Source organism: Anopheles merus, chromosome 2L (genome assembly GCF_017562075.2).
Source record: "Anopheles merus strain MAF chromosome 2L, AmerM5.1, whole genome shotgun sequence".
Classification (NCBI taxonomy): domain Eukaryota; kingdom Metazoa; phylum Arthropoda; class Insecta; order Diptera; family Culicidae; genus Anopheles; species Anopheles merus.
This window is the reverse complement of record NC_054083.1, coordinates 35,720,231-35,746,296: the sequence shown is the minus strand read 5'-3', so window position 1 is coordinate 35,746,296 and position 26,066 is coordinate 35,720,231. Positions and strand designations below refer to the sequence as shown.

Here is a 26,066-nt window from a genome sequence, read left to right as displayed (position 1 = left end):
TGGTTGCTCTTTTGCTCCAAACCCACTCCAAACCCCTAAAGCACACGATAAATTAGCAGATGTCACTCGCTTGAAAGTTTCGCACAAATCACCGCCATACACGGAGAGCTTTAGCACAGCACAACAACAAACTCGCTAAAGGACGTGTGACAGCAGCTTGTGCGCTGCTCGCTGATGAGAGGCAAAAGGGGCCTTCTTTTGTCTGCGTAATGAACCACCACCTTCTCTGCTTCTCCACAAACAAAAACTGGGAAGAGGGAAGCTGCCCCCACGTCAAGAACTTCAGGAACACGTAACAAGTCTAGCCTGCCTGTGGGGCTCGGCTGTGTTGCTGTTGGCCTGTCCGTTGGGGCCGGAGACTGCTCCACTTGTCTCAAAGAAACACAGACGAAGCGTAGCCCTGTCCGCTTTTGCGAGACAGCGTCACCATACATTACTCAATCACGCTCGAGGTGTATCGCTTGTCAAAGTTTTGATTCATCGTTCACGTATGCTCCCTTGCTTTCCTTGGAGCTGGATACAGACCGATCTTGCTTAGAAAAAAAGAAGGCCAAATTGTTACATTGCCTTATACGTACAGCCACATCGACCACGAGTGCTTTTGATTTCGCTTTTCGAGAGACGATGTTGCTGGAGGACAGGTCGTGCTGGAGATAGGAGCGAAGCACTAACCAGTGTCTTCTGCCAACCAAGAGATATAAAGCGAATTGAGCACTGCCAAACTGAAAGTGATTGATTAGACCGAGCAGTTGGGTAAATCAATTTAGCAGGTATCTTTACTTCGCGACTCTCGCGTGGCGTTTGTGACCTACTGTCGCGAGAAGATAAGCACCCGTCGTCAGCAATCGCTTGTTAGAGAGTGTTTCTTAAAAACTTTTATCGCCTGTATGAACGCGCTTTTTCTCTTCATGCTATCGTAATACATATTCAAATATTCCTTCCACTGTACTGAACATGCACAAAAGCATTTTACGACATTGTTACGATAAAAGCAACAATATGCCATTATTTTACTAAATCTATTTTCGTGTGCAGTAAAAACAATGGCGTGAACCAACCTTTCCAGCGGCACACACCACTCACCACTGTGGATGTTTATTTTTACTTACACTCGAATTGGTCGCCACGCCAAATGGAATAAACGTAAGTTCATTACACGACCCGTACCCGGGGCCGAGTTATTAAAATGTACGTACCAACCAGCTCGTACACACACACACAGACAGCGCTCGTACATACTATATTTAGTGCACGCCACCTTGTGTACGATGTTGTCCCTTTTGGCACGAGCCATGCTCAAGTGGTAGGCGCCAAAGGGGTTTGAGACAGTAACATCCAGGACAAGATGTCATCCACGGGACATACACCACTACTCCACACCATGCACCTGAGTGTACCACCTCGTTGAGTGACTAGAGGGGAGTATACTAGGTAACTAAGTGAAGAGCGTGTCTCTTACAAGGTTTTTGTAGCGTTTAATGGACCTATTTAATGCTTCGCTATCACGATCTGTCATCTGATTTTAAAAAGAAGCTGCAATTAATTTTTTTAAACATCCAAACACATCATAACGAACATACACACTGAACTGAATCGAACATCACCTTCAAGTGAAAGTAAAGACAATTAGTAATGGTGACGAAATTACACAGCACACTGAACTGGAATGACGCAAAAGCGCCTGGTATAGAGGCTTCGGAAACCTTTTAAAGTTTCTTATCCTCTTCATAGCGTACGAGTTTTACGGAGACTCTCCATGAAAATGAGAGCTTCTTGGTGCGTTTGGATTTGGCACGACTTTGCCTTGAAATCAAACATTGTTTACGAACAGCACGTGTTTGACACGCCTGCATACATTACATTATTTAGCTTAATTTAGCAAACTGTTGATACATGAAAAATAACATTGTCAAAGGGGTTCTAAGCTTTTCGAATAGTAAGTGAATCGTTTAGGGTAATGTATCAACTGGTGAGTGGAATCGTACAAGCATACTGTGGAAGTTTACAAAGACACAAGGGAAATTGTCAAGCAAATAAGGGAATTTTGGGCAGTGCAAACAACTCGAACCATTTTAGTTAATTTTAGTAAAAGATTTCGAATTATCGCTTGGAAAATTCACTTATTTGGTTTGCCAATTCCATTACATGATTGCAAACTTCCACAGTGTGATTGCAAAATTCCAATAACCAGTTGAAACATTCCCTTTAAGCGATTAATCTATTTCATTCTATGCAAAATACAAAACATTGTAAGATTGTAAATCGAATCCAATCACTAATCAAAACACACTATTTTACTAGATAAGTATTTTATTGGTTTCATGATAGATCCAAACAAAATCTGGCATATCCAATGACGCCAACTGGTGACAACTTGCACTTATACTTTCAATGAAGTTTACAATTTTAGCCTTCTAAAACTCTTTTCTCGTGCACAAATTATTGCCATTATTTGCTCCTTAGTGTCTCTTCGTTTATCCTGATCTAATCCTTTTCATAAAGAGCCAAATTGTATAAGTAATCCTTAGTTAGCTGGACCGATGGGTTAAGTATTAAAATAGGAATAATCATTTAATTTCAGTGTAACTATAGCCTCCTCTTGCAGAGTAATTGAGCAATCGGAAATGAAATTACATGGAGAGAAACTAACACTTCCTTCTTCATGCTTAAAACACGCACACACACAGATCAAACCCATGGATTTCTGAAGGTTGTGACCTTGAAGGTGGCACACAAAAAAGCTTTTAAAATGCAAATACCGAACAAAGCTTGCTATTTATCCTCTCTGCATAATTACTTCTAGCTCTCCATCAGCGTACGCGTCAAAACCTGTCAAAACCGCGTCCGTTCGCGTAACCTTTTAATAAAACTTATAATGAACGACCCGCTTCACGCGCCACGGACATTACCAGCGCCGGTGATCCTGGCGTACATCAAACAGACGCGGAGACAATCCATTACAATCGCTTCCGGTGTGCGGCGGACATCCGGAACAAACTAACTAATCGCTGATAAGTGATTAAAATATTTGTCCACAATCATCACGTAAACTGTGTGTCTGTGTGTGTATGTGTGAGCCAGGAGAAGACCCCACCCGCATCTACAACGCGGCATAGTCCCACGCACGACATCTTCGCTGGATAGTGTGGGGTTGGTAGGTGCTGGAGAAGCTTGCCATTACTGCTACTATTTTTAGCCCGAACGAAACGTCCATCATGAAACGTCGTCGCCAAGGGAGAATGAAATAAGCGACCCGCGACACACAAACGAACTTGCGTCGCGTGTGCCACATACACATCGTCCCTCGCTGGCTGAAGACTTCTTCGTGCGCCGCGCATTCGTGGTTTGGCGTCCTCGATTGTCCCCTCCGACCTGGCCCAGCTCGAACCAGCCCTGGAAGCGGGGGCGAGGGCGCCCGTATAAAAAACCATCAAATTATAATGTTAATGGCTTCCCGCCGATTGCCGTCAGTTGTCGTTGACCTGTTGGTGGTGTTGGGCAAATTGAAACGCTTGGCACTACTGGCCGGCGTTGGTGGTTTACCAGTTTTGGCTTGTTGAACAGCTACCCGCTGCGGGAGCGGCGGGACACAACAGGTTCTTCCGGCTTACGGTGGAGGAGTTTTGGAGGTGCCTGTAAACTTCCCCAATCCTACCGGGGCCGAAATGATAGTTTAATTTCGGAACCCGTCATCCGGAGGCCGCCGGGAAAGCTAACGATCTTGCCCGTTTCTTATTGATTTCGTAATTTATCCATCCTCTAGTCGGCAGTATTTATTAACGATAGCTGTTAGTTTTGCAAAAGCAAGATGTTTCACCAGCGAAATAAATAGAAATAAATTAAACTACCTATCGCCATGGGGAAGAGCCTGAGCGCTGTTTCGCTTAGCTCGTGCGTGAAATTAGCACCCAAAGCAGGTCCGGTGATAATGTTATCCGTTGTTCGGGCGTACAAGCGCAGAAAGAAGCAACATATGTAAGGATCCACATTTGGAAGGACGTGACCATTAATAATAATCAAACCCGTTGGGTCCGGTGAAGCAACACAACAAACCGGCCCCCCCACCATCCATCGAATGTGGGCGATCGTTAGGCACTAGGGACTCGGTCGGTGGTGGTGTGATGTATCAACTAAACCGGCATTACTTGGAATTATTTATTGAGCTCTTTTGCCCTGTTTGTCAAAGCGACGAGGAGGGCCCGGTGTGCTTGGGAGAGGACAATCCCGTGTCAACTGCTGCTAGGATTTATTTTCGTATTGTGAAGCTGAAAACGATAGCTGCCTGAACGTTCGTCACGTTTGACAGGGAGGTAAATATTTCATTCGGAATTTTGTGATTGTTTTTAACGGTATTTGAAGTGTATTCTCCTATGGAAATTCAGACTGATCTATAACACGAAAGCCAGTACACTAAATTAAAGTAAATTTGTGCTTTGTGCTACTGTCAACAACAGCATGTTGTTACCGCCCAACAAAACCTGTGCGGTGTTTAAAGCCACTAAAACATACTTTAATCTCGTAATCATTTTATTTACCCTTCGCAAACTTCGCTTAGCTACCAGCAAGCAACAAATGACGATATATCCCATTGGACCCTGGGATATTAACTTCATCCCATCTAACCTAGCTGCCTAACGCTCTGACACGCACACAATCTGACCCGTAATGGGACACAATTGAAGCTAATTTATGGCCACGCACAGACCAAGTGTAACAAGTGTAGCGAGTAAAAGTGCCACACTTTGTCTTGCGGGTTGAGTTAACTTCGTACCCGCCGCCTTCGTCTGCTTCGTGTGTCTTTTAATCTTAGAAAACGCTAATAAATTAATGTGATAAGATCTTCCGGAAAAGCTAGCAAATAGCATTGTTCACCAGCACAGTAGCAGTAGGAAGAACTTACTGGCCGCACAAGACAACTTTCCCACTCGTCCAGGAAGGCCACAAATTAATCGCTAATTAACAATTACTACCAGAACAGCAGCATTCTATCGCTGGATAGCACACTCACGCACCATCGCGCACCACCGTCTAATTGAAATATCATGTTACAGCAAATTGTTTCTTTACATTTCTGCTCCTGCTTCTCCTCGCACAAATCCTCCGAACACTGCGTCTAGAAGGTAGAGTAAGTGTTTGACTAGAATCTAAATATTTTCTCTTCGAGGAACACAACCCCACAGCGAACGAAAAACGAAGCGAACGAAGAAGAATGCCAAACAATGTCACAGCACTTTGAGCGGCGGAAAACAGCTGACAGCTCCTGCCGGCGTCCCTGTGTGTGTGTGTATAGTGTTGCCCCATGCCCGTATGGTAATTACAGCCGCGAGCGAACGGCATGACCATTTGTCCATGTCAGGTCCATCTCGCCGTCGTTGAAAAGGACAACGCCGAACACACCGAAAGTGGAAGGGGCCGCAACTAAAAATACCACTCTCCACGAATTGAGGCACTGACTGACGACTCGCTGCACAAAGGAGGAGAAGACCCAAATTTTCCCTCCATTGAATATGGTTTGAATCAACGTTCGATTCTTTGGGTTTGACATTCTTTTTTTTTTTCAATTCAGAACGTGAAATACTGTTATGCAAGACCTGCTGCTGGTCACATCTATTCGGCTGACAGATACAGAAGAGAAGGAACGAGGATGCTTAAAGCGCCGGCTAATCTGATCATTGACATAAAGGTGAACCACCGTACATTATTGATGCTTTGTGAGTGATCTTTGCGTTATTTAATGGAGTGCCAAACGAGGGAATGCGGCAAATGGGAAGCCAAAAGATTGATTTCCAATATTAACAATTTAATGTGAAAAGAAATTCAATCAACTGACTGAATGAACTTTTCTCTGCTGTAATAAAGATTCAAACGGAGTGATCTTTAACAGCACTTTAAGGTCAGTTTCCCTCGCTCGCTCTCTTTAACGTCACATTCCAATTGAACCAGTAAACCGGCAAGCTAGTCTTTCGTCAACATTCCGCTCCTTCGTTTTCTTCTGCTTCATGCAAACCCACAAACACCGACACACACACAGATACACAAACTAAATTATCGCACCCGTGACAGTCAGGTCGCACGTTTTCGTAGTAGCAGCTGAAATAATTTCTTGGCAACAAGCCCTAAAACCCCCGCGCGCCGATAGCATCATCGAAATTGAATTGCAGTCGGAATGTGTCCCCCCCGTCGTGGGGCTTAGCAAACGTAGTGTCAAAAAGTTGCAACAACTATTCCCCCCGCTCATCAATGGCAGCCATTAGTTGACGCACCCTATATCTCATCGACCTTGCGACTAGCCCACGCACGTGCTTCACAGCACTAGGCGCCTCCATTCAGTTATCGTAGCGGGTTTATCAACTCTACACGCCGCAGTGCCGGTCGGTCGAAATGTGTGTCAGGCACACTCGTTTCCACAGACGACCGGTGAAACGGGGTTACTTAATCTAATCAAACCGAGCTAAAACATCTACGATGGACGTATGTATTATACCTCACTCATGCCGTTGTGATTTCAGGGAACAGACGGAAACGAAACCGCACCGGCCACACCGAGCCGAATCAGTCAGTCAGTCCCGGAACGTGTCTTGGGATGTGGCTAAAGTGATGGTTTACTTAGAGTGTAGAATTGCTTGTTCAGCTTCTTTCACTGTTTCGCTCTATGTTTTTTTTTTCAAACTCTTACACGATCACTCGTTTTTCAAACGTTTGAAATCTTCTTCTTTAGGCCTCTAGAAAATTCACAAAAAATGCACTTCTTTAATTTCACTATCAATAAACAATACAGCAATATTTTACATCAACACAATATCAATATGCTTCATCTTAAAACAAAAAGAATAAAAGGCTTCCTTCTAAGTGACAAAAGTGACTTAAAGTGAAACCTGCACACACCTAATCCGTCCTGGGCGCCGCACACGACTGGGAGAGCATCGAAAATTGTACACCGCGCACTCGTGTTGTGTCACACGGTTTTCCAAACGATTCACACAAATGCTCTCGAACCCGTGTGTGTGTATGTGTGTGTGCTCACGGGGCGGTAAAATGCTCACGAAAGAATGCATATTTTTAGAATCGAACCCAAGTGGAGGAAACCCAAGTTGGTCGAATGGTCAGAAGAGCAGTGAACCGATCCTACTGATCCGAGCGGGCCAGGTTCTCAATTGAACATATTTCGATGTTTCAATGTACACACTCTGATTGGATGCTTCTTGATCAAGATGCTCACCGCGCTCTGCTTTTTTTTAATAAATACACACACAACTACCGCACTAATAACCAAGATCTTCAAAGATCTTTACCGCACCACAGCTAGAAGCATCCAATTAATGTAGATCACTCACTTTCGATCGTTAGCCGCAAGAGATAGATAAATAAACACTCCCTAAGAAACGGTACACCGGACAGGAGGCAAAAGGCGAGCCCCGTTACACTCTTTTTTTTACGCCAACCGACGACACAGCCGTACGTTCGCCACTGTCAGGAATTTCGTACGTCGGATCTGGAGATGAGAATAATACGCCCACGCGGACCGCCGCGAACGGTGAGAGGATGCTGCCACGACAAAAAAAAAACGCGGCGCGATATATCTGCAACTTGGTACACCACCACCCCAACTGCTCTCTGTCACTCGGGACGGGCTTAATCTTAATCTGCCACTTGCTGTGCACAAATCACTCTCGACACCATCCCAAAGCGGCGGGCAGCGACGACAGAAAGGGAAACGACACACACGGTGTCAGATTCTTTCCAACAAGTGTTGGGAGCACACTGCCCGAACAACGTAAGAGGATGGTATTTTGGAAAACACGTATTACGTTCTTGATCGTATAAAACAAGGAGGAAGACACTACAGTGTCCACTTGGAGTGTTGCAAATGGTATTGAAAAAGTTGAGAAGGTTTCCAACTTTACACCATCTGCATACGGGTTGAGCATTACAATCACGCGCGCACACACTCTGCATGAAACAAATGCAACCCACCGTCAGTACCCAAATATACCCCGTCCGTCCGTCTGAGCGCAGAGGAAATATTACTTAATACACACGTTAATTGAATTTACGTCCAATTGCTGTCTTCGGAGTGTTTACAGTACACTACGACGTTACGACGCGGTATGGCAGGAAGCCGTGGTTTGCCTACGAAACACGATACAGACTAAACAGGAAGTGGATGAACCCACCAACTACCCCGAGATGCAACTGCTAAGAGATCATTCACAAGCACACGGCACACGGCGAAGGCAAAGTTCACGAGCGGGCCCCCCTCTCTTAAGTGCTCGGGTGCACTGGCACTCTTCCGAACAGGTTCCGCTCAAGATACGCGCCAACGGACGACTGAACGCGCGAGCGAGTGGTTCGGGCTTTGGCGTGTTCTACCGTTTGGCGCGCGACCAAGACATATTAACGCAGACACCAACACAACGACCACGACGACGACGACGACGACCACGATGGGCGCTACCTTCCTCCACCAAGGGGATGGTACCGGTCTGTAACGCCAGTAACGCTTTCGTTACTGGCAGCGTAAATCCACACCGACGACTACTGTCGCGGTTCGATGTGGTTTGTTTGTAAGTGTGTGTGTCTTCCTATCTGCTACATTTTATGGTAGCGCGATGTGTTCAAGCGCTTGGTTTGAGTTCTCCGCCACTGCTGGACGTCGTAGTGTGGTGCCGGGAGTTGAGGGAATCTTGAACGAAATTAACTCCACTCTCCCTCCGGCTAGGAGGCCTTGAGAGTGGGTCAGTTTACTTGCCTCCTATCGGGCATGTGCATGTGTTGGTACAATGTCTGTTGCCGATGTTTACGAATCTGCATCTTCCTCCAACCTGCTGCTCGACGTTAGGCGCAGATTAGACCGTAAAGGGTCAATGCGATAAGTAATGGAAGTAATGGAAGAGCGTTACTGTCCGGCAATGCCTGCGCTGGAACGTGGCAGCGTGTGACCCCATTAGGAATTTTGTTGATGCTCATATTCGTTAAGTGACACCTAAAATAAACATAAGTGTGAATAATATTTAAAAAAAAAATCATATTTCTTGTTCGCCATGCCATTTAAACGCCCAAAGAAACACTTTACTTTACAACCGCTCTACGTCACTCCGTTCCGCGAATGGCCAGCTAAAACAAAATAAATAAATCCTCTTTAATCTCTCCGTACATTTCTGAAAAGCCCGTTTGTTTACCCGTCTCCCCCACCCGTCTCCCGTCGTCCGACCGATCACTCACAGCGATCGGTGATGTAATCAAAATAAACAACGCCGGACTGCCGATGACCTATTTTAAAAGCACTGGGCGTTATTAATTGACCCGTGCAAAATTAGTCCATCCAAGTCAGCTCAAGTCCGTGTGGCGGCAATAATCGTTAAACTACCGCCATCACCACTACCACCACCGGCACCAGCACCATGATCCAAGTATGTACGCCACATTAAAAGCAACGCAATGCCCCGCGGGGGGAGGGTCTTATACCTATTTCGCTTCCTTCCCAGCGTCACAGCGTGAATCAAATTTATGGACGATGGAAATGATGCTTAAACGCCATCAACATTCCGTTCCGTTTCCGAAGTTATTGAGATTGAATGTAATTGGAAACAAATGTGACAGCGGTAATGGTGCAAACGCTTTGTTGCAAAAGCTGATTTCATACTACTTTTTTGATAAAACATACTTTTTTTGATAATAAAACATAATAAGAAGCAACAACCTTTTGATTGTCGTTTGCCGTAACTATAAAGCACTCCAAGCGAATCGATCAAATTTTGCCTCCAAACGACATCTGTGTTCGAACCATGCACAAAAAAGACCCTTGCGGTTATTCGCTAAATCGTTCCTAAAAGGAAAAGCAAACGAGGAAAGAACGAAAAACAAATAATAGCAAAGGCCATTGGCAAAGAAAATTACATAACAATTGATGAGAACAACAGTCATCGGCCGCTGGCACTAATAATACCCGTCCCTGTGGGGAAATTTGGCAAACACAGTGCACGAATAAGTCCCACAAAAAAAACATGAAACAAGAGCAACACACATCAAACACTCACAAACAAATTGTCCTACGGTGGGTTGTTGTGCGTTCGGTGGACGCCAGGCGCCAGACAGTTGATGGGCGAGCTGAATCCTTATGAGCTACACAGCTGGTTCATCCCCTTTTTTCCTGTTGGCCCCCCCCCTCTCGCTGTAACGACCTCCCTCTTTCTCAGCTATACCCCATTCGGCAAAACCGACATCCGGCAGCGGAAGGAATAACCATACCCTGGTGCTGCACGATAACTATGTTCATCATTCCATATGATAAGGATGGCGATGTGCCCTGATGGATGGTGATAATGATGACGAGCGGAAATGAAACGGCTCGAAACGGTTCAGCGCCAACCGGATCCAGCGATCCGGCGGTAATGGTATGGATTTATTGCACCTTTCCGGCTTCCAGGCGGGGACGGGCGAAAGAAGGATATTGAGTGATTGCTACGCCTAGTAAGAGATGTGTTCATTTGCAGTAAGAAAGCATTCCAATTTAAGGAAGGATGTAATAAGAATCGGGGATCAATTGCTAGGATAAAATAAATACATGAAAGCTTCTTTTTCGGTAGCATTCTTTAAGCAGTATTTTCCTAAACCCTCCTTTACTTTAAATGGTACAAACAACGAAGATAATGTTTTCAAATATGCGTAGGACCTTTACAGATATAAATAAACAAAACCGACAATCTCGGCCTAAAGGCTAAGATCAAAGTGTAGACAATCTCGTCTCAAAGCAAAAGGTACGCGTCGTTTTGCGCCTAAAGTTATGCTATCAGTAAACACGTTTCCATAATTTGTGCAGTTCAATAAGTCAGATTAAATCTATTCTATTTCTATCGACTTTTAATTAAACGCATACTTCAATATTTAATGTGCCTTTAACAAAAAAAGCTTCCCGAAAATGATTTACTTCCACAAATAACCCGAAAAAAACCCGGTTGCACAATATTTTATCGCTCATTGATCATACTTTAAGTGACCTTCACCAGCAGCAGGCAGCCAAGACAAACACAATAAATCCGCGCAATAATGATTCAAACCTTTTCTTGGTGCCTTGGCGGCACAACTCATTCCCTCCTTCCGCTGTACTAGCGCGAAACCTCTCAGGCCGGAAGTATGTTGCCATTGAACCGTTCCGTTCGTGGTCGGTTTTTTGTCACTTCCCCCGGACACATCTTTTCCGATCTCCGTGACCGTGAGCCGGCATAAGTATCAGCGGCGAAAGAGAATTCACCGCAAAACCACAAAGGCTTTTTTCCTCCTTCCCCGGTTGTGGTGTACCTACCGTCGAGTTTGTATCATTGGCTTTCACTTCTTTTGCTTTGTGCGATACTGAAGAAGTGTGTGTGTGTGTGTGTGTGTGTGTGTCTCCTCTCGGGGCTAGGTAAATATTTGCAACCAACCAAAAAGGACTTACCTGAAAGGGAGAGAGAAAGAAAGAAAAAAACACGTTATTAAAAAGGAAGGATACACTGGGCTGGTGATAGTCGAAGTCGGCGTTGTGGAATGTTGAAATGTTCAATAAAGTCGACCAAAGGATTGGGACAACATTACTAACACCGTCTGACAATTCAAGTCGAGATCGATGTAGATAAATAAATTGGAAAAAGTAATATATATGAATACAACAGTAAATCAAACGAATAAAATATTTTGGAAAATTTCAAAGCATAAAAAGGCATAAAAAAGCATCTTTGTCATCACAAATTGTCCGAAAAAAGACAAAAGCAAAATAAAACAGAAAGTTCTTCTCAAGGTAAAATCTACAACTTGAGCAGTGTATATCAAACAACAACAAAGCAATGTTGAAATTAAAACATGCAACTCAACAACGAAAAGAAAACGCTTAAATTCCGCCAAGGTCACATTCATCTTATTGTTCCCGTAACGTCTCGAAACGAAGTATACTTTTTTCGTGGAAAATTATAAGTACTTTTCGAACTTCCATCCCCTCCGATTTCCCCGGTGCCAGCGGTGCTATCAGCGTCCCGCGTGCGCTTGCTGCGATAGCCATCAAACAATTTTCTACATTATTATTATTACTCACCAATGGCAAGGTCAACATGATTTTAACCTCTCTTTGTTTCTCAATGTTGCACGGCGATGTTTTGCTGCGAGTTCACGTCAAGCTCGACTTTAGTATTATTAGAATGGTTCCGTTCGCGCCACCGCCTATTTACAAGCTTAGCTCGCGAGAAGATTTAGCATACCAAACCAATACCGAACACTTTCAGGAGCCGTAAGGACATTGGAACGTTTCCGCACGGCGTCAGACACGGACACACTTCACTTTTTTTTTTGTCTTTCCCTGGCAATACCCCAGGCCGGAAATGGAATCTGTTTTCACGCAATTGCGTGAGTGAGAAAGTGTAGCTTTTCTGCTTTATTTCCGCCCACTAGAGTCAATTATAACCTTTCCATCACTGTACCCAATCGATCGAACGAACCACCAACAACATTCAGAAATAGTGCACTATCAAAGAGAAAATAAAATACGACAATCAAAAGCTCCGTTCGGATTGCAATCAATTTGGAGTGGAATTTTATGCACACGATTGCATCGATCACTGATCATTCTCTCTTTTTCCCGTAGCATTCAAATCAATCACACACACACGTTTGGGAATGAGAGGAAAAAAAAAATAACTTCCATCATTAAGCATGAACGCCCCTCTGCCACGGCTCGCGGCCAGTAAAAATTAATTTCCTTTCATTAATCAACTTGCCACACTCACCCACGTACAACGGCAAACCACAGCATTGTGTTGATTAATAATTTGTTTCTTTTTTTTGTCGCTACCCAACTACCCCACAACCCAACGTAACTCGACACCAGCACCAGAATGATAAATATGGAAACACGCAGAAAAATATCCGCAGGAAAACAGTAGGAAGGAGCGGGAGAGAAAAGAAATTCCCCGCACAGGGAAACACATTTCAATTTCACAGCCGGCTGCTAACCCAGCTGGCACTGAGGGGGGGGAGGTCCGTCCACCAACACCTTTTCCATCAAGCAAGGATAGATTTGTGTAAGTGATTTATACATTTTTTTTCGCAATCGTAGCAAATTATTCTCGATTTGCACGGCCCTCTTTGGGTTCCATTCGAGTGGGACTGTGTGCGACGATCCATCCACCACGGGATGGATGTCGGGAACTAAATTATTTGCTATTACAACAGCACGACGAGTGCGATATGATGATTTGTTCGTCGGGGAGTTTATTTGATTAAAGAAATTTAAATTAGCTTCGGCCGTTTGTGCTGTGGGGCACCAGCCGCGTGTACACGTTGCCAACTGCTTTGAACTAGCACGGGCGCACCTTTCTTTGTCTCTCCTTTTCTCTCCCGAAGGTCATAAAGTAACGTTTATCCATACGGGCTCCTGCACGGCTCATCGCGAACACCCATTACAAAGGTATGGAAAGAAAGAAAGAGAGTTTCTCTAAACCGGCCAGCTGTTGAGGACGAACCATCGTCCCACTGCACTGAAGGGTACGGGCAATTTTCCAGTGGATCAGCACCATCGGCCATCGGGACCAGCTGGACCCCGTCCGTGTGCCCTCGAGGATGGCACGTGGAAGGCGAAAGGATTCGGTTCATTAGCAACAAAAGGGTGCTTTTCACACAGTCGCCGGCTTAATAGAGGCAGGGTTTGTTTTGGTTGCTGGCTGTAGATTTCGGGCCCGGTTTAAGCTGGGCTGGGACTGGGTTAATTAAAAGGAAAAGCAATAAATAAAGAACGAGTGGCCAATCGGTTGGTGGGTCGCATAAAGGGGATTACACAATGGGATAAAGAGGATCGAAGGTGTGCATTATTAAATTGTTCATTTTGTTGTAAATTTTTCAATGAAATTGGAATTTAAATTCAATTTAAATTTAAATTTAAAAAATTTGACATTTATCTTAGTTATTTTTATACAGAGCTTTCACTGCCATTTTAACAGCAAAAAAAAACATAATTTTGAATGAAAGATTAACTTAATTTTTAACTTTCGAAAATGGAAACCACACCGGCAAATCTACCTTCGCACCGAAAACAACCCTCTTTCTCGAACTGAATATTTCACTTTTATTCGATCAATCTAACCACAAGACAGCCCATCAATCAACACACTCTGCTGTCCATCCCGATAGCATTCTTCTCGAAAAACCACTCCAACTACTCCCCGTTTATTATTCCCCCGGGGACCACACAGCAAACTTCGTCTAAGTGCTAAGAAAAGATCCTTTTCACCTTGGAGACTTGGAGAAAGAAATAGAAATGTTTCCTCCTTTCTCCTGTAGCGGGGACAGCGCAACACAATCAAAAATCCATCACCAAAACCGGAAGCCAAATCCACCGGGGGATTAATTCAAGCTGTTAAACTGTGTCTGCCTTTTTTCGTTTTGTTGCGCTTCGAGATTCGATTTGCACAGAAGATTTTCCTTTCAGCGTTCCTTTCAACAAGGAAACACACATTTCGGCGAGACAGTAATGGGGTAAGGTGGAGGGGGATAAACAGAAGCTCACCCACCTATCAACGGCATTCATTCATAGTATTTAGGGGATGAGATAAACGACGAATTAAACGCCTTGAACAAACGCTCGTTTATCGCACTGTTGAACACAATGGATTTCGCTTATTGACAATAAACGAAAAAATTTAAAGTTTCTGTTTTACGTTAGTGTTTTAGCAGGGTGTGTTACACTGTTTCAACTATTTTGCACTCAACCCATGCAATTGGCGTGGAAATAAAACTGCAGCAAAGCAAAAACCAAAAACACAGAAAATAGCGCTGCATTGCGGTCTCAAGCCGTAACAGAAAAATAAGCAGAAATCGATTTTCTCGTTTTGATCCGATTAAAATGAAGCTTCCCCCCTTCTTTCGCAAGCTTACACCAACGCCACCACCAGTTGTTTCGTTCCCATCATACAATGTACACCCATCACCGCCTCTGTCTCTGTCTCTCACAAGGACTCGGACCAAACCCGGAGTTGCCTCATTCACACACTTGCTGTTGCATAAACATGCCCGCCACACATACGCTCTTCGCTTGAGCCGCACACACAACGCGGATTCATTTTTGTTATTGTTCCCTTTTTTTCCTTTCAGCGATTGTGCTGCACTTCATCCTGTCCGTGGCAATGTGCAGCACATTACCACCATCCGACAACAGCCGGGTTTGCAGGGGCGCTCCGTACTGGAATTGGCTTATAACAAACACTTCCAGTGGGTTCAAATGAATTATTTTGACATTATCCTTGCGCTCCCGAGATAAAGCGCCTAAAGGTATGCAAATAGGTGCGAACGAGTTTTATACAACAATACTGAAGTAATTTCATTTCTAAAAACCTAACATGAAGAACCTTTACTATTTGAATAAAGCACTGGAAAAACATGAAACCAAATTTAATAGAAAAAGCGCTTCAAGGCCTAAATAAAAATTATTTAAATAAAAAGGGTCATATATAGCTATCCCCAGTACCCCTGCAATAACATCCCGACCGAAAGACGTCCAACTGCCCGACGACCCGGCCAGGTTCGCCATCACAAGAGGGCGTCGTACCGGAAGCAATCTACCAAAAGGAAAAGGCGTGCGAATCAACCGCCCACGCTACGGCACACAACTGACACGATTATGCACTTTTATCAACCCGATCCCGCGCGTATGTTGTTTCGTCCAGCATATGCATCCAGGCCGCTGGGATTGAGGTCGCAGCTTCCTTCGGTCCAATCGGACGAAAGTTCAGTGCCAGTGGCATCCTCGAACCGGGGGAAAAGAACGGACGGCAGAGGATGCACTTTTGTGTAAGCACGCAGGCAATAAGCTTTTCACCATCCAGCGCACTGCTCGATGCGTTTCTTTCCCTTTCGTTTGCGTTTTTCCTCTTTCTATGCAGCACAGCAAGTCATAGTGCAATAAGGAGGGAAAAACAACCCTCAGCCCTTGTTGAAAGCTTTTACAAACAACAGTTGCCTAACCGCGCAACCGACCCAGCACACAGCGCCACAAGGAAGAGCGTTTATAGCGTTGTTCTTCTGTTCCGGTGGGGGTGTAGTGAACGAGAGTTTTCCACGCTGGCACTGCTAACGATATGCAAAAGCCCTGCCTGTACCTCTGCCACGGCGTTACGGTAAGTAACAAGTAACGGCGGTAAGCAAACTTGTACTCACCGGGTACGCATCCTCATTATTGAACCGAGTATGGAAATTTCAATTATAATAAATTTGTTACCTTTACACGGCCGATTTCGAACGCTATTCAGGCTGGAAAGCTATATTCCGCTGTGTATGCAAAGTGGCAGGTAAAAGTTGGTAGCATTTTGGAAACTTTTGCTAACTGTTAGAGGGAAGGATCGGTGGTGATTCCTTTCCTTTCCTCTCGTTATCTGTTGCTTTTTTCCAAATCATTGCCAAGTTTTTAATTAGTTTTTGGCTATGCGCAGTCTATTTACAGTTCTTTACAGGTGTAAATTTTATTCGATTGCGCAGGCAACCCAGTTTTTGTTGTTATGTAAATGTTAAATTTACATTTCTACAATGAAAATGTGAAGCACTGTGCTACGAAGCAGAATAAACATAAGAGAAGCATCCATAATACAACCCAAACATATCCCAACATTATATAAATATATGCATAAGGGTAAAATATGAGCTTTTATAGGTAATATTATGGATCACCAACATCAGTGGTGTTCAGTGGCTCAGCAATATCTGAAGGAGAAGCTGTAAATCAAATCCTTCCCAAAGTTAACCTCGTTTCGTATCAAGTTCATGTCTACGACCTACTTTCCCGTTTCTCCCTCAACAAGTCCACCCAAACCTCAAGCAGCTCTTTCTTCATCTCTCCCTCTTTCCGTTTTCCATGTCTAGATACATACATTCGATTTAGTGGCCACTTATATTTTTTTTTTTTGCTTGCTTGAATCGATTTGTATCTCGTTACGGACGGCAGAACGCATCATATCCTCTTGTGCCAATCCCTCAGATAACAACAAAAAAAAACCGGAACCACACCAAAGAAAAAGAAGATGAGTAAACGACAATAATGTTTGCACTCTACTGGCGCCGTTCTATTTTTCCATTCGCGCAACACACGCACACAACTCAAATCGCCCCCGAAATCGCGCCTCGCGTCCGCGCGGCGTTTGTCGCGTGCTCCCAAAAACACTCATGCAAGGCTGCAGCGGAGCGCCACCACAGCGTGACCGCTCGACCGTACCGTGCCCCGAACGGGTTTCAGCACCGCAAAAGATGAAAAGCGGACGCACGGCGACAGACACGCGCGTCGAAAATGTAATGTAAATACTTTGAGCCACCCAAACCGAGCGGTGCCGTAACGAAGCGCAACCCCCGTATAGCTACTACTAACCCATAGCTTTCGCCTAAACCAGTGAGTGTACGTGTGTTTGAGTGTGTGTGTGTGTATACCGACCAGGTCCAATGGGACGGAAACAATCGGAAACAAACGATCAACGGGTTAGTTGTTGCCCCGAAGGGACCACACGAAAGCGCCGAGCTATAGCGACCCGATGTGAACCAAACCGGTCGTTACATTAGCATAGAAATGGAGGTTTTGCTTTACTGGGAGGGGGGAAGCGAGAGTGTTGTGTGCCGCTGATCTTCGTTCTGCTTTCAGTTATAAATTCTCATTTGTTAAATTATAGCACAACCAGCAAAACCGAACAGCTGTTGTTCAAATGCAAATTGAATTAACGTGCAATGGTTCTGCTCCCTTCAAGATTACACACATCATTTCAGCAGTAATATAAACGGAAATGATTGAATTGATCAAAGTAAAAGTCTTGTGCTGTGTAATTTGGCCTTTTGGGGTTTAGCTGGGGAATGTATTAATTTAGTGAATTCCAGATAAATTTAATCATTTATTCGACAGCAAAGATAGGACATATAGCGTACAGTACATGCTGTTTCGATTAAATTATGAAGAAATTATTACTGTGCTTCATGGGTTTCATTACGCGGAAGTCAGCAGCCCTTCAAAATGAAACCTAAAACCTATCCAAGATCAAATGATCATGTTTAATACGCTTTTCATTGCCGTTTTCCCAATGTCATTAACAGTTTTACGGCCATACACTCCCTTGCACCGTGTTCTATCAATTTCAACTGAAACATTAAAAATGACCTTAAAACAGCAGCTAACAAACCGTTTAATATTACCGTTCGAGGGGAAGCAGTTGTTGAATTATTCACATCACCGTTCGCTTGACATTTTGCTGTTCCAGGTACCCCGCCAGGAGAGAGCAAAGACAGTGTCAACCAAAAAAAAACCCCCCGCCGACCGGAAATTAATGCGAAAAGAAACAATGGCTTCTCGGTTTATTGCGGATGCAAACAAAGACAGCGGATGGGTTGTATACACAGCAGCGGGTAAAAGCATATAATACCCACGACGACGCAAACAGGTAATTCTTTATCCGGACAAAGATGTTAGCTTCGGCTCAGAGCAATGCTAAGCCACCCATTAGGGAGATTATAATTCTTATTATCAATCGATTGGGAATGTTATTGCATAAGAATAAAATATATACATGAAAAAACTACAGCATCCAATAAAAGGATAAGAATTCCTACATTACAAAAAAATGAACAGTATCCTTTATCCACGCCTTTCTGTCATACACCAGGCGTCTCCATTGCACAGGCGAAACTTTCACATCTCGAACAAAAATGCAATCAACTGTAATTCTTTTCCTTCTATTTTTCCCATCCTTTCGAAACACAGTACACAACATATCGAACTTTGTTTTTTCCATCAATACATTTCTTCATTTCGGTTGTGTGCCGATACAAACAACACGTGCAAACGACAACTGTTTTCCCACGAGGCTCATCTGAAAACCCCTCACCACACGCTCAATTTCAGGGGTTCACCTTTTGTGACATCTGCCAGGCACACACACACACGCACGCACGCACACACATGAGCCCTACACAATACCCACTCAATACAAGCACTCATTTATCAGGATGATAATTGAATATAGAGTGGCGGCTTTCGGAATAAAGGTCATCGCAACAATCGAAACTCCATGTTTCATGCAAATTGTTATCATTAATATTGTTGTGTAGCGAAACAATCACGCGCGGAAATTAATAATACCCCGCTCATCGCTTTCGCATTCAACCGTACCCTGTACACAGACACACAACGTAACGATTTGATGTCTAAATAAAGGATAATTGTTATTGCGAAACAGGATTAAACCCTGCCGGCAACAACAGCACAGGAACCAATCAACCCATTCAAATCACGTCCAAACACTTTTTCCCCGTACGAAACGATTCCATTTCATGTTCTTCGCTCGGAAAAAAACATCATACAGATGGAGTGATTATTATGAGTGCTTTCGAATGCGAATGCAGGCGGATCTTATTTTTAGAGTATTGCGCTCTCCGCAAGCAGTAGTCGTTTTGCTAGCAACAGAATCCTTCCTAGCAAACGGGTACGGTTTTCCTAGCAAAAACATACGACTTTTCTTTGCTGAGTTCAAACATCTCCAAGAGCTTCTGCGTTTGTTTTTTGCTGCTAGGTGCTGTTATTGACAACTGCAATCGAGAGCGTAAAGAACAGAGTTCCATGACAGGAGAAGAAAACATAACCAGAATCAAATAGCATCCAGTCAAAGCTTGTCCGCATTGATGGCACAAACAGATTCAAATTGGTAAATATTCCCATTGAACAATAACAACGAAACCAGAAAACGCAGCAATGTGCAACAACAACCAAACAGAGTTGCACATTGGCAAAGTCAATAAATCACGACGGCGCGAGCTAGCCTCCCCTGTGACGTGGGAGCAGCGACACTTCTGACAGGAATGTCAATCCGAAACGTCCGAGCGAAGGGAAAAAACAATACAACAACATTCCTTCTTGCTGCTCAAACCTGATCAACACAAGAGGAGTCAACTTTTGCCAGAGTTTACTTCTACACCGTCGTTCCTTAAACTCTCCAAGGGAAATGTGACCGCCCGCGGTGTAGAGTAGAGTGCGAGCGTGAGTGGGCAAATGGAGTGTAAGCCCTTTCAAGTTAGCTCAGATTCATCCCATTCCGGGAAACTACAGAATTCATAGAACTGGCATACAGACGCGTGTGCGATCTTTTCAGTGTAACATGAAACTGGACAGAAATTGCTCAAATTCAAATTCAAGTGTTTCATTATATTAACATTCTGTTTAATGAAAATAATAAACACACTGCTTCTATAAACAGTTTGAGTAGGCGAACAAAACACATCTGGCGATGTAAACTTTTTGCTCGAACTCACTTTTAATCTCGTTGCCTTTTGGCCACGGGGTGGTAAAAAATTTAAAAGTCCAATTTACATCCCACGAGATTGTAACGGCGAAGGAGTAAGAAAACCACGGAGCCTGTAATTAGATAAACTGTGCACTTGCGCAGCACAAAGTAAATTTAATCATTCCCCGCTCCTTTTTATGGCTTGGAGAAATTGGCTAACCTCTTCTAGAGGCGCAGGTTGGCCATCTGTTATAGAGCGGGAGTTTATACGTATTAAGTCAGAAACTTGGAGTCCATTTCGTCGAAACATTAATCAATCTAATTAACAGTGACGCTCTACCATTATTGAATTTGGATAATTTTGTAGCTACCTGTATTTTATTTTATTTTTTTTGCATTGAAAAGATTTAAAAAATTATATTTTTACTACTTTTTAAACCATAGTTTCGAACGGTTTTTATTAAAAATTATTTCGAGAGTAAATGTACTACAGTAGACTATCTCAATTATACCTTCGCTAACATTCTCGAGTACGCCACAATATGCGCATGTATTTTCATAATTTTGATTGAAGCAATACAATTGTGGTATTCAGCATTGGGGTGAAAAGCCTGAGAAAAGCTGGTTGCGTAGTTTAATATTGAGCATTCACATAATTTCAGCCGGCAAATATCAAATATCGTCATATGAAAAAACAAGCTTAAATCGTAAAACTTTTCATTGCTGGTATGTTTCATAGCGAAATAGCCCATCTTAAGTACATTTGTTAAGCAATTTATTAGATATTTTTTGCAGATTTTATAGACAATCCAATAAAATGTTAACAATTAATCTTACCAGGCATGGATAATAAACTAGAAAAGTCAAATATCAAATTTACGATGGCCACCAATCTTGCCATTCTTACCAACTATCGAGCAAGATGGAGATAATTCAAAGCATACTTTCCTCTTTACAAAATTAATTATACTTTTCTTGTTTTCAGTTTTTTGACTACGCATTTGAGCTTAACTAAAAACTCCAAAAAAACACCCAGAACCATACCATTTACATCATCACGAATGACGAAAACCAAAACCCAACGAAATCCATACAAACGCGCGCCGTGCGTCAAAGAACGCAACATCATAAATTAATTGTGTCACCCCACGGTGCATGAAACCATCAAAGAAAGAAAGAAAGAACTCACCGAACAAGCAAGAAAAAAAAACACTCGCAACCGACACCTACTTTCGCCCTCCAAAAGTCATACTTTGGTGGTGGTTTTATTTTTGTCTCCCATACCCCACCCCACCCATAATAAAGCGGCCATCGCACCTGGCATGAGCCCGAAATCCTGCCGCCACGCTAAGTATCGAGTTGGAAAATGTCACAACGCGGTGTTTTGGTGGCTCGCGGAAGGGCGTGGTGCAGGATGCGTGTGCAGTGGTTCATAAACCGGGGTGATTAATTACCATAAAGCCACCATAACGCCAGGATAATCGTGCCAGCCAGGATCCGATGATGACGGAAGCAAAAAGCGGGGTGACACGTTATTAGTGGTGACGTCGATATAAACACAGGCAACAGGGTGACGTCCCGGTGTTTGTGGGGAGGAAGGAAGGGGAAGCCGTTTACATACCATTTTACCGCGACACACCAGGCCGGCGCGACGTGTGAACAGGCGAACCCCGTGCGTCACAATCGCCCTCGGCCCCCCCCCCCATGTGTGCGGCAAATCAATTCAGTCCGATTGTCGTCCGAGATGGAAATCATTGCTGCTGCTTGACCTACTCCCGAGTGGAAGGGTGGACTTCAAAACGGGGGTCCTCGCCAAGCAAGCAAGGCTGGTCGATACATGTACGTAAGACCCAGGGGAAGAAACCGTGGGAAAAAAACATAGAACGTGGAACCGTGGAACAGCTGAGACGTTATGGCCCCCATATTGAATGCGTACGACGATCGATTAAATGTTGGCCACGGGATTTGAATAGCTGACCGTAATCTTGCTTGGAGCGGGAGAAGCAGAAAGAAAGCCACGACTAATAGGTAGGTCATGTCGCAATGCTGAAGAAGTCATTTTCCCAGAACGGCAGCGATATTACTAGGAACGTAGTTAGCGTGAATGCTTCTAAGGAGTTCCAGGAGATCTAAAGCGGGCGGCAGACAAACAAGTAACATCTTAATGGAGACAGTCTAGCATGATGTCAAATTACGCATATTACGACTGTTTACTTGTTCGTCTAGAAATCGTTTAAGAGAATTAACCCACATTAAGGAAAAAAATTGAGTAAAAGTGTTCATTACACAAATTAACTTTTTTTAAATATCTGATTGCGTTAATGGTTCTTCCATTTACATAAGAACATCAACAATTTGGCGGTTCTTTTGGGAACTGGGAAGCGGGAACCAATGCGGAAACCCCAAAACCTCCCTGCGAGATAACAAAGACGCAAAGATGCTCTCTTGAAATCCTTCCAAAAGGCTTAATAATGTAAGAAGAATGTCCCGATTCCCCAGCAAAAGCTTCCGGCCGTGAACAAACGCTTACTACACACTGCCACGCACTATTTGATCCTACAGACAAAATATTAACAGACACACACACACACACGCACGGACTAGCGGTCTTATTGAAGTAATGGATGAAACACCTTGTCTTCTCAAACACGCTCACATAAACACACTCGGACGAAATGTTCTACTAGGCAAATGAGAACGGGGCAAAAGACGCTCGTCGCCACCGAATTGCCTTTTCTACCCTGTCGATGGGAAAAGCTCAACACACCACCGCGTTGCAAACACACGCTACGTGTACAACACGCGGGTGTCACAAACTGCTCACTGAAAGCGCCACTTGAGTACTGGCGCGGCTGATTTGCAACACTCCCGCCAGGAATGCCACACCACCACGAAGCGGGACCGACTTCTCGCCGTGTCGCTGTGTACGTCGCAAGGATTCGTGGAACAGTATTTTCCCAGTGGAAAACCAAACAAAAACCCAACAACGATACAAAATGTGAAGAGTGAAAGAGAGAGAAAGAGCAAAAGAAGCAGTGTGGAAAATAGAGAGAGAGAGCAAAAAGCTATGAAGTGGTGGTTGTGATCAAGAATCCCGACAGTGTGAAAATCTGTGCGAGCCGAGATGAACGGAACAAGGATCGTCCGTACTGTGGCCTATACGCGAAAACGGGAAAGAGAAAGCGCTTTCATTTTACTCGTTTGAAGTGAGCGGCCCGTACCCGTACGGTTGGTCGCCAAATCGAAGCAAAACATTACGAACACAACTATGCTTTCGCGCCGTGTTTTCCCACGCGGTGGAGCTTTTCTATCCTCCCGTTTCCACCCTCCCGCAAACGTCAGAGAATGGGAAAAACGGTCCTCTATGACTCTTCAGGGTAAAGAATACACAAGCTATGCTCTTGGGTGTATTGGTGCAATGTCGGCAAATGGAGCCTTCCCTGCAAACCCGCGTGCCCTTCAAAAACATTACACAAAGCCACCGGCCACAGTGGCCACACAAATACAGCCACAGAACACATACAAACTACGCAAGCTCGTACAGTAATAGAACAACAACAAACACCATGCTATAACGACCCGTGGTGCGTTTGTCTGCGTGCGCTGGCCCTTTCGTTGTACCGCGTTGATGACCTTCAGAACGTTGCCAAACGGCGAAACGGAACGAGACAGCGCGCCGAAACCTTCAGGACACTTGCTGGACTGCTTTTGCCACCGAATGTACGGTATGCGGTGGGTTTGCTACCGGTTTTCCGGCCCTGCAAAACACATACAAACGCGCGTACTCTGGGCGGCGGTGGGTGGGTGCAATATATTACAACACGAGCATGCAAAAAAAATCATTGACGTCATTACACACCCCCGCCATGGGGGAAGATTGACGGCGAAGGCAGTGCTCTATGTGTACGGTTTGTATTATGTTTTTCACTTTATTTAAATAAGTACACAAATAATATGATCCAATAAAAAAACTAATAATATAATAAAACGTGCATAAATAATATACCAACAATATTTAAAATAAAAACAAACAAGTCGAGATAAAATTTAAAATAATTTATAAATGGCGGCACACGCTAGTAAAAGAAATAACAAAGAAGTGTAAAAAATACTAAAAACTATAATTGATTGAATAAAGAATTTTAAATTTTCAGAAAGTTCAATTGATACATAAAACTGAAGTCATATTGTCTATACATAAAACAGAAATTATCATATAAAAACTACAATAAGATGAAACGTCTGTGAAAACACTGTCCTTTAAATTATATGTTTTCAAACCGCCTAAACGCAGCTCTACAGATGTTCTATCTGCCACTGAAGCTGCTCTTCTATATTCGTTGCATTGCTATAAAACACTTGTTTGCGATAAAGCTCTGCTCGCTCGAGAGAGCTTTTCGGTGTTCGCGTCGACGAAAGCATCGCCATCATGTTTAGTCATGAGCTTTTCCGAACAATGCCGAGCGTTGGAAAGGCACGAACTGCTGTTAATGGTGGCATGGTATATGCGTTTGTACAACAACAAAATGCGTAAAAAACGCACCTCGTGCAACAGGTTACATACACTCTACTCCACCAGCAGAACCAAGACAAAAATATTCGCTGTGATGAAATAGAGTCTGACATGGAAAAAATGGTGAAACGGGAGCATATACATCATGGCCAACGGAACAAGGGCTAAGCAAAAGGTAACTAGAGTCAATTTCGACAACAGGTTATCGCCTCAGTCAGCATCAGCCTATCATGCCGGAAATCTAAAACCTTTAAGCTCTGCGCTTAAACTGCTCATGCGATGCTGGTATAATTGCATAGGAAGAAGCATTTAGAAAACCAACCAACCATCGGAGCGTCACTCGTTATCTTGCCAATTCGTTAAAAAAGCGAAATCATTTCTGCACACTATTGATTTGAAAAGAAAAGTTTTCCGTTCTGACTTTAACAAGATAACACCTAACCAACAAATCACATCGTTAGCTGGTATCGGATTAGACGGGAAGTTCTTTGACAACTTCGTCACTTTTATTTACCAAACACAAGAAATGAAGCAAACCCCTTCTAACTTTTTGATTTTCTTTTTTTTTGCGTTCTTCTTACATTTTTGTAGAAGAAGAAAACACACACAAACGAACAGCGAGTTTCTCGCTAACAGGAGGAAGGAAAAACCATCATCACATTGAAAACTTCTTTCCCCCCGATGTGGGCTTGCCAGGCACAATAATGGCCAAAAACGACAACAAGCGCCGAATTTTCCCCCGAAGGAAGCTGAATGAAAAGGAAGCTTTCATAATTAATTGCATCAGCGTGGAAAAGACAGCCGAAAGAGGGAAAGGGGGAGAGAGCAAAGAGAAGCTAAAGTTCCTTTGCCTCCTTTGAAGCAGTGCCAGCAGCAGTTCCATCGGGGTGTAGGGTCAACCCTCTTGCTACTTGAAAAGATGAAGGAAATGAAAGTTTTCCTAACACGTCGACGCTTCTTCCACTCTCTCTCTCTCTATCTCTCACTCTGCAACCGACCGAGACGAAACGAACCACTCTACTCTTTAACATTTTCTGAGTGGCTTTCACGGTTAAAAGGATGAAAACAATGGTGGCGCACAAACACACGCATGTACGGTATGCATTTGGTAAAGATTAAAGAACAGAAAGGATAAAATTTGATTGTGAGGTTTTAATGCCTATTTCAAAAACAAACTGGAATGTGTCCTACTAGAATTTCCACCAAAAAAACTAATGTTAAGTAATTAGTTAAAATCAATTGAAAAATCATCATCTAAATTAATAAAAAAAAACAGCATTTTCACTCTCTGT

At 43.6% G+C, this 26,066-nt stretch overlaps 1 protein-coding gene across 8 annotated transcripts in view; it reads right to left on the bottom strand.

Annotated features, from left to right (window-relative positions):
- LOC121594489 (cAMP-dependent protein kinase type I regulatory subunit) overlaps window positions 1-26,066 on the bottom strand; it is a 51,258-nt gene that overhangs the window by 12,580 nt on the left and 12,612 nt on the right. The window contains exons 1-2 of one of the 8 annotated variants that reach the window (XM_041917787.1): window positions 22,895-23,130; window positions 12,065-12,490 (exon numbers count right to left, since the gene is read on the bottom strand). The exons of 2 other annotated variants lie outside the window; for them this stretch is intronic. In XM_041917787.1, the coding sequence (XP_041773721.1) occupies window positions 12,065-12,082 (18 nt within the window). In that variant the 5' untranslated portion in view covers window positions 12,083-12,490; window positions 22,895-23,130. Of the gene's footprint in view, window positions 1-6,484; window positions 6,760-8,174; window positions 8,344-12,064; window positions 12,491-22,850; window positions 22,869-22,894; window positions 23,131-26,066 lie in introns of those variants that run through there. 5 more of the 8 variants (XM_041917789.1, XM_041917790.1, XM_041917788.1 and 2 more) reach the window with 5 other exon arrangements.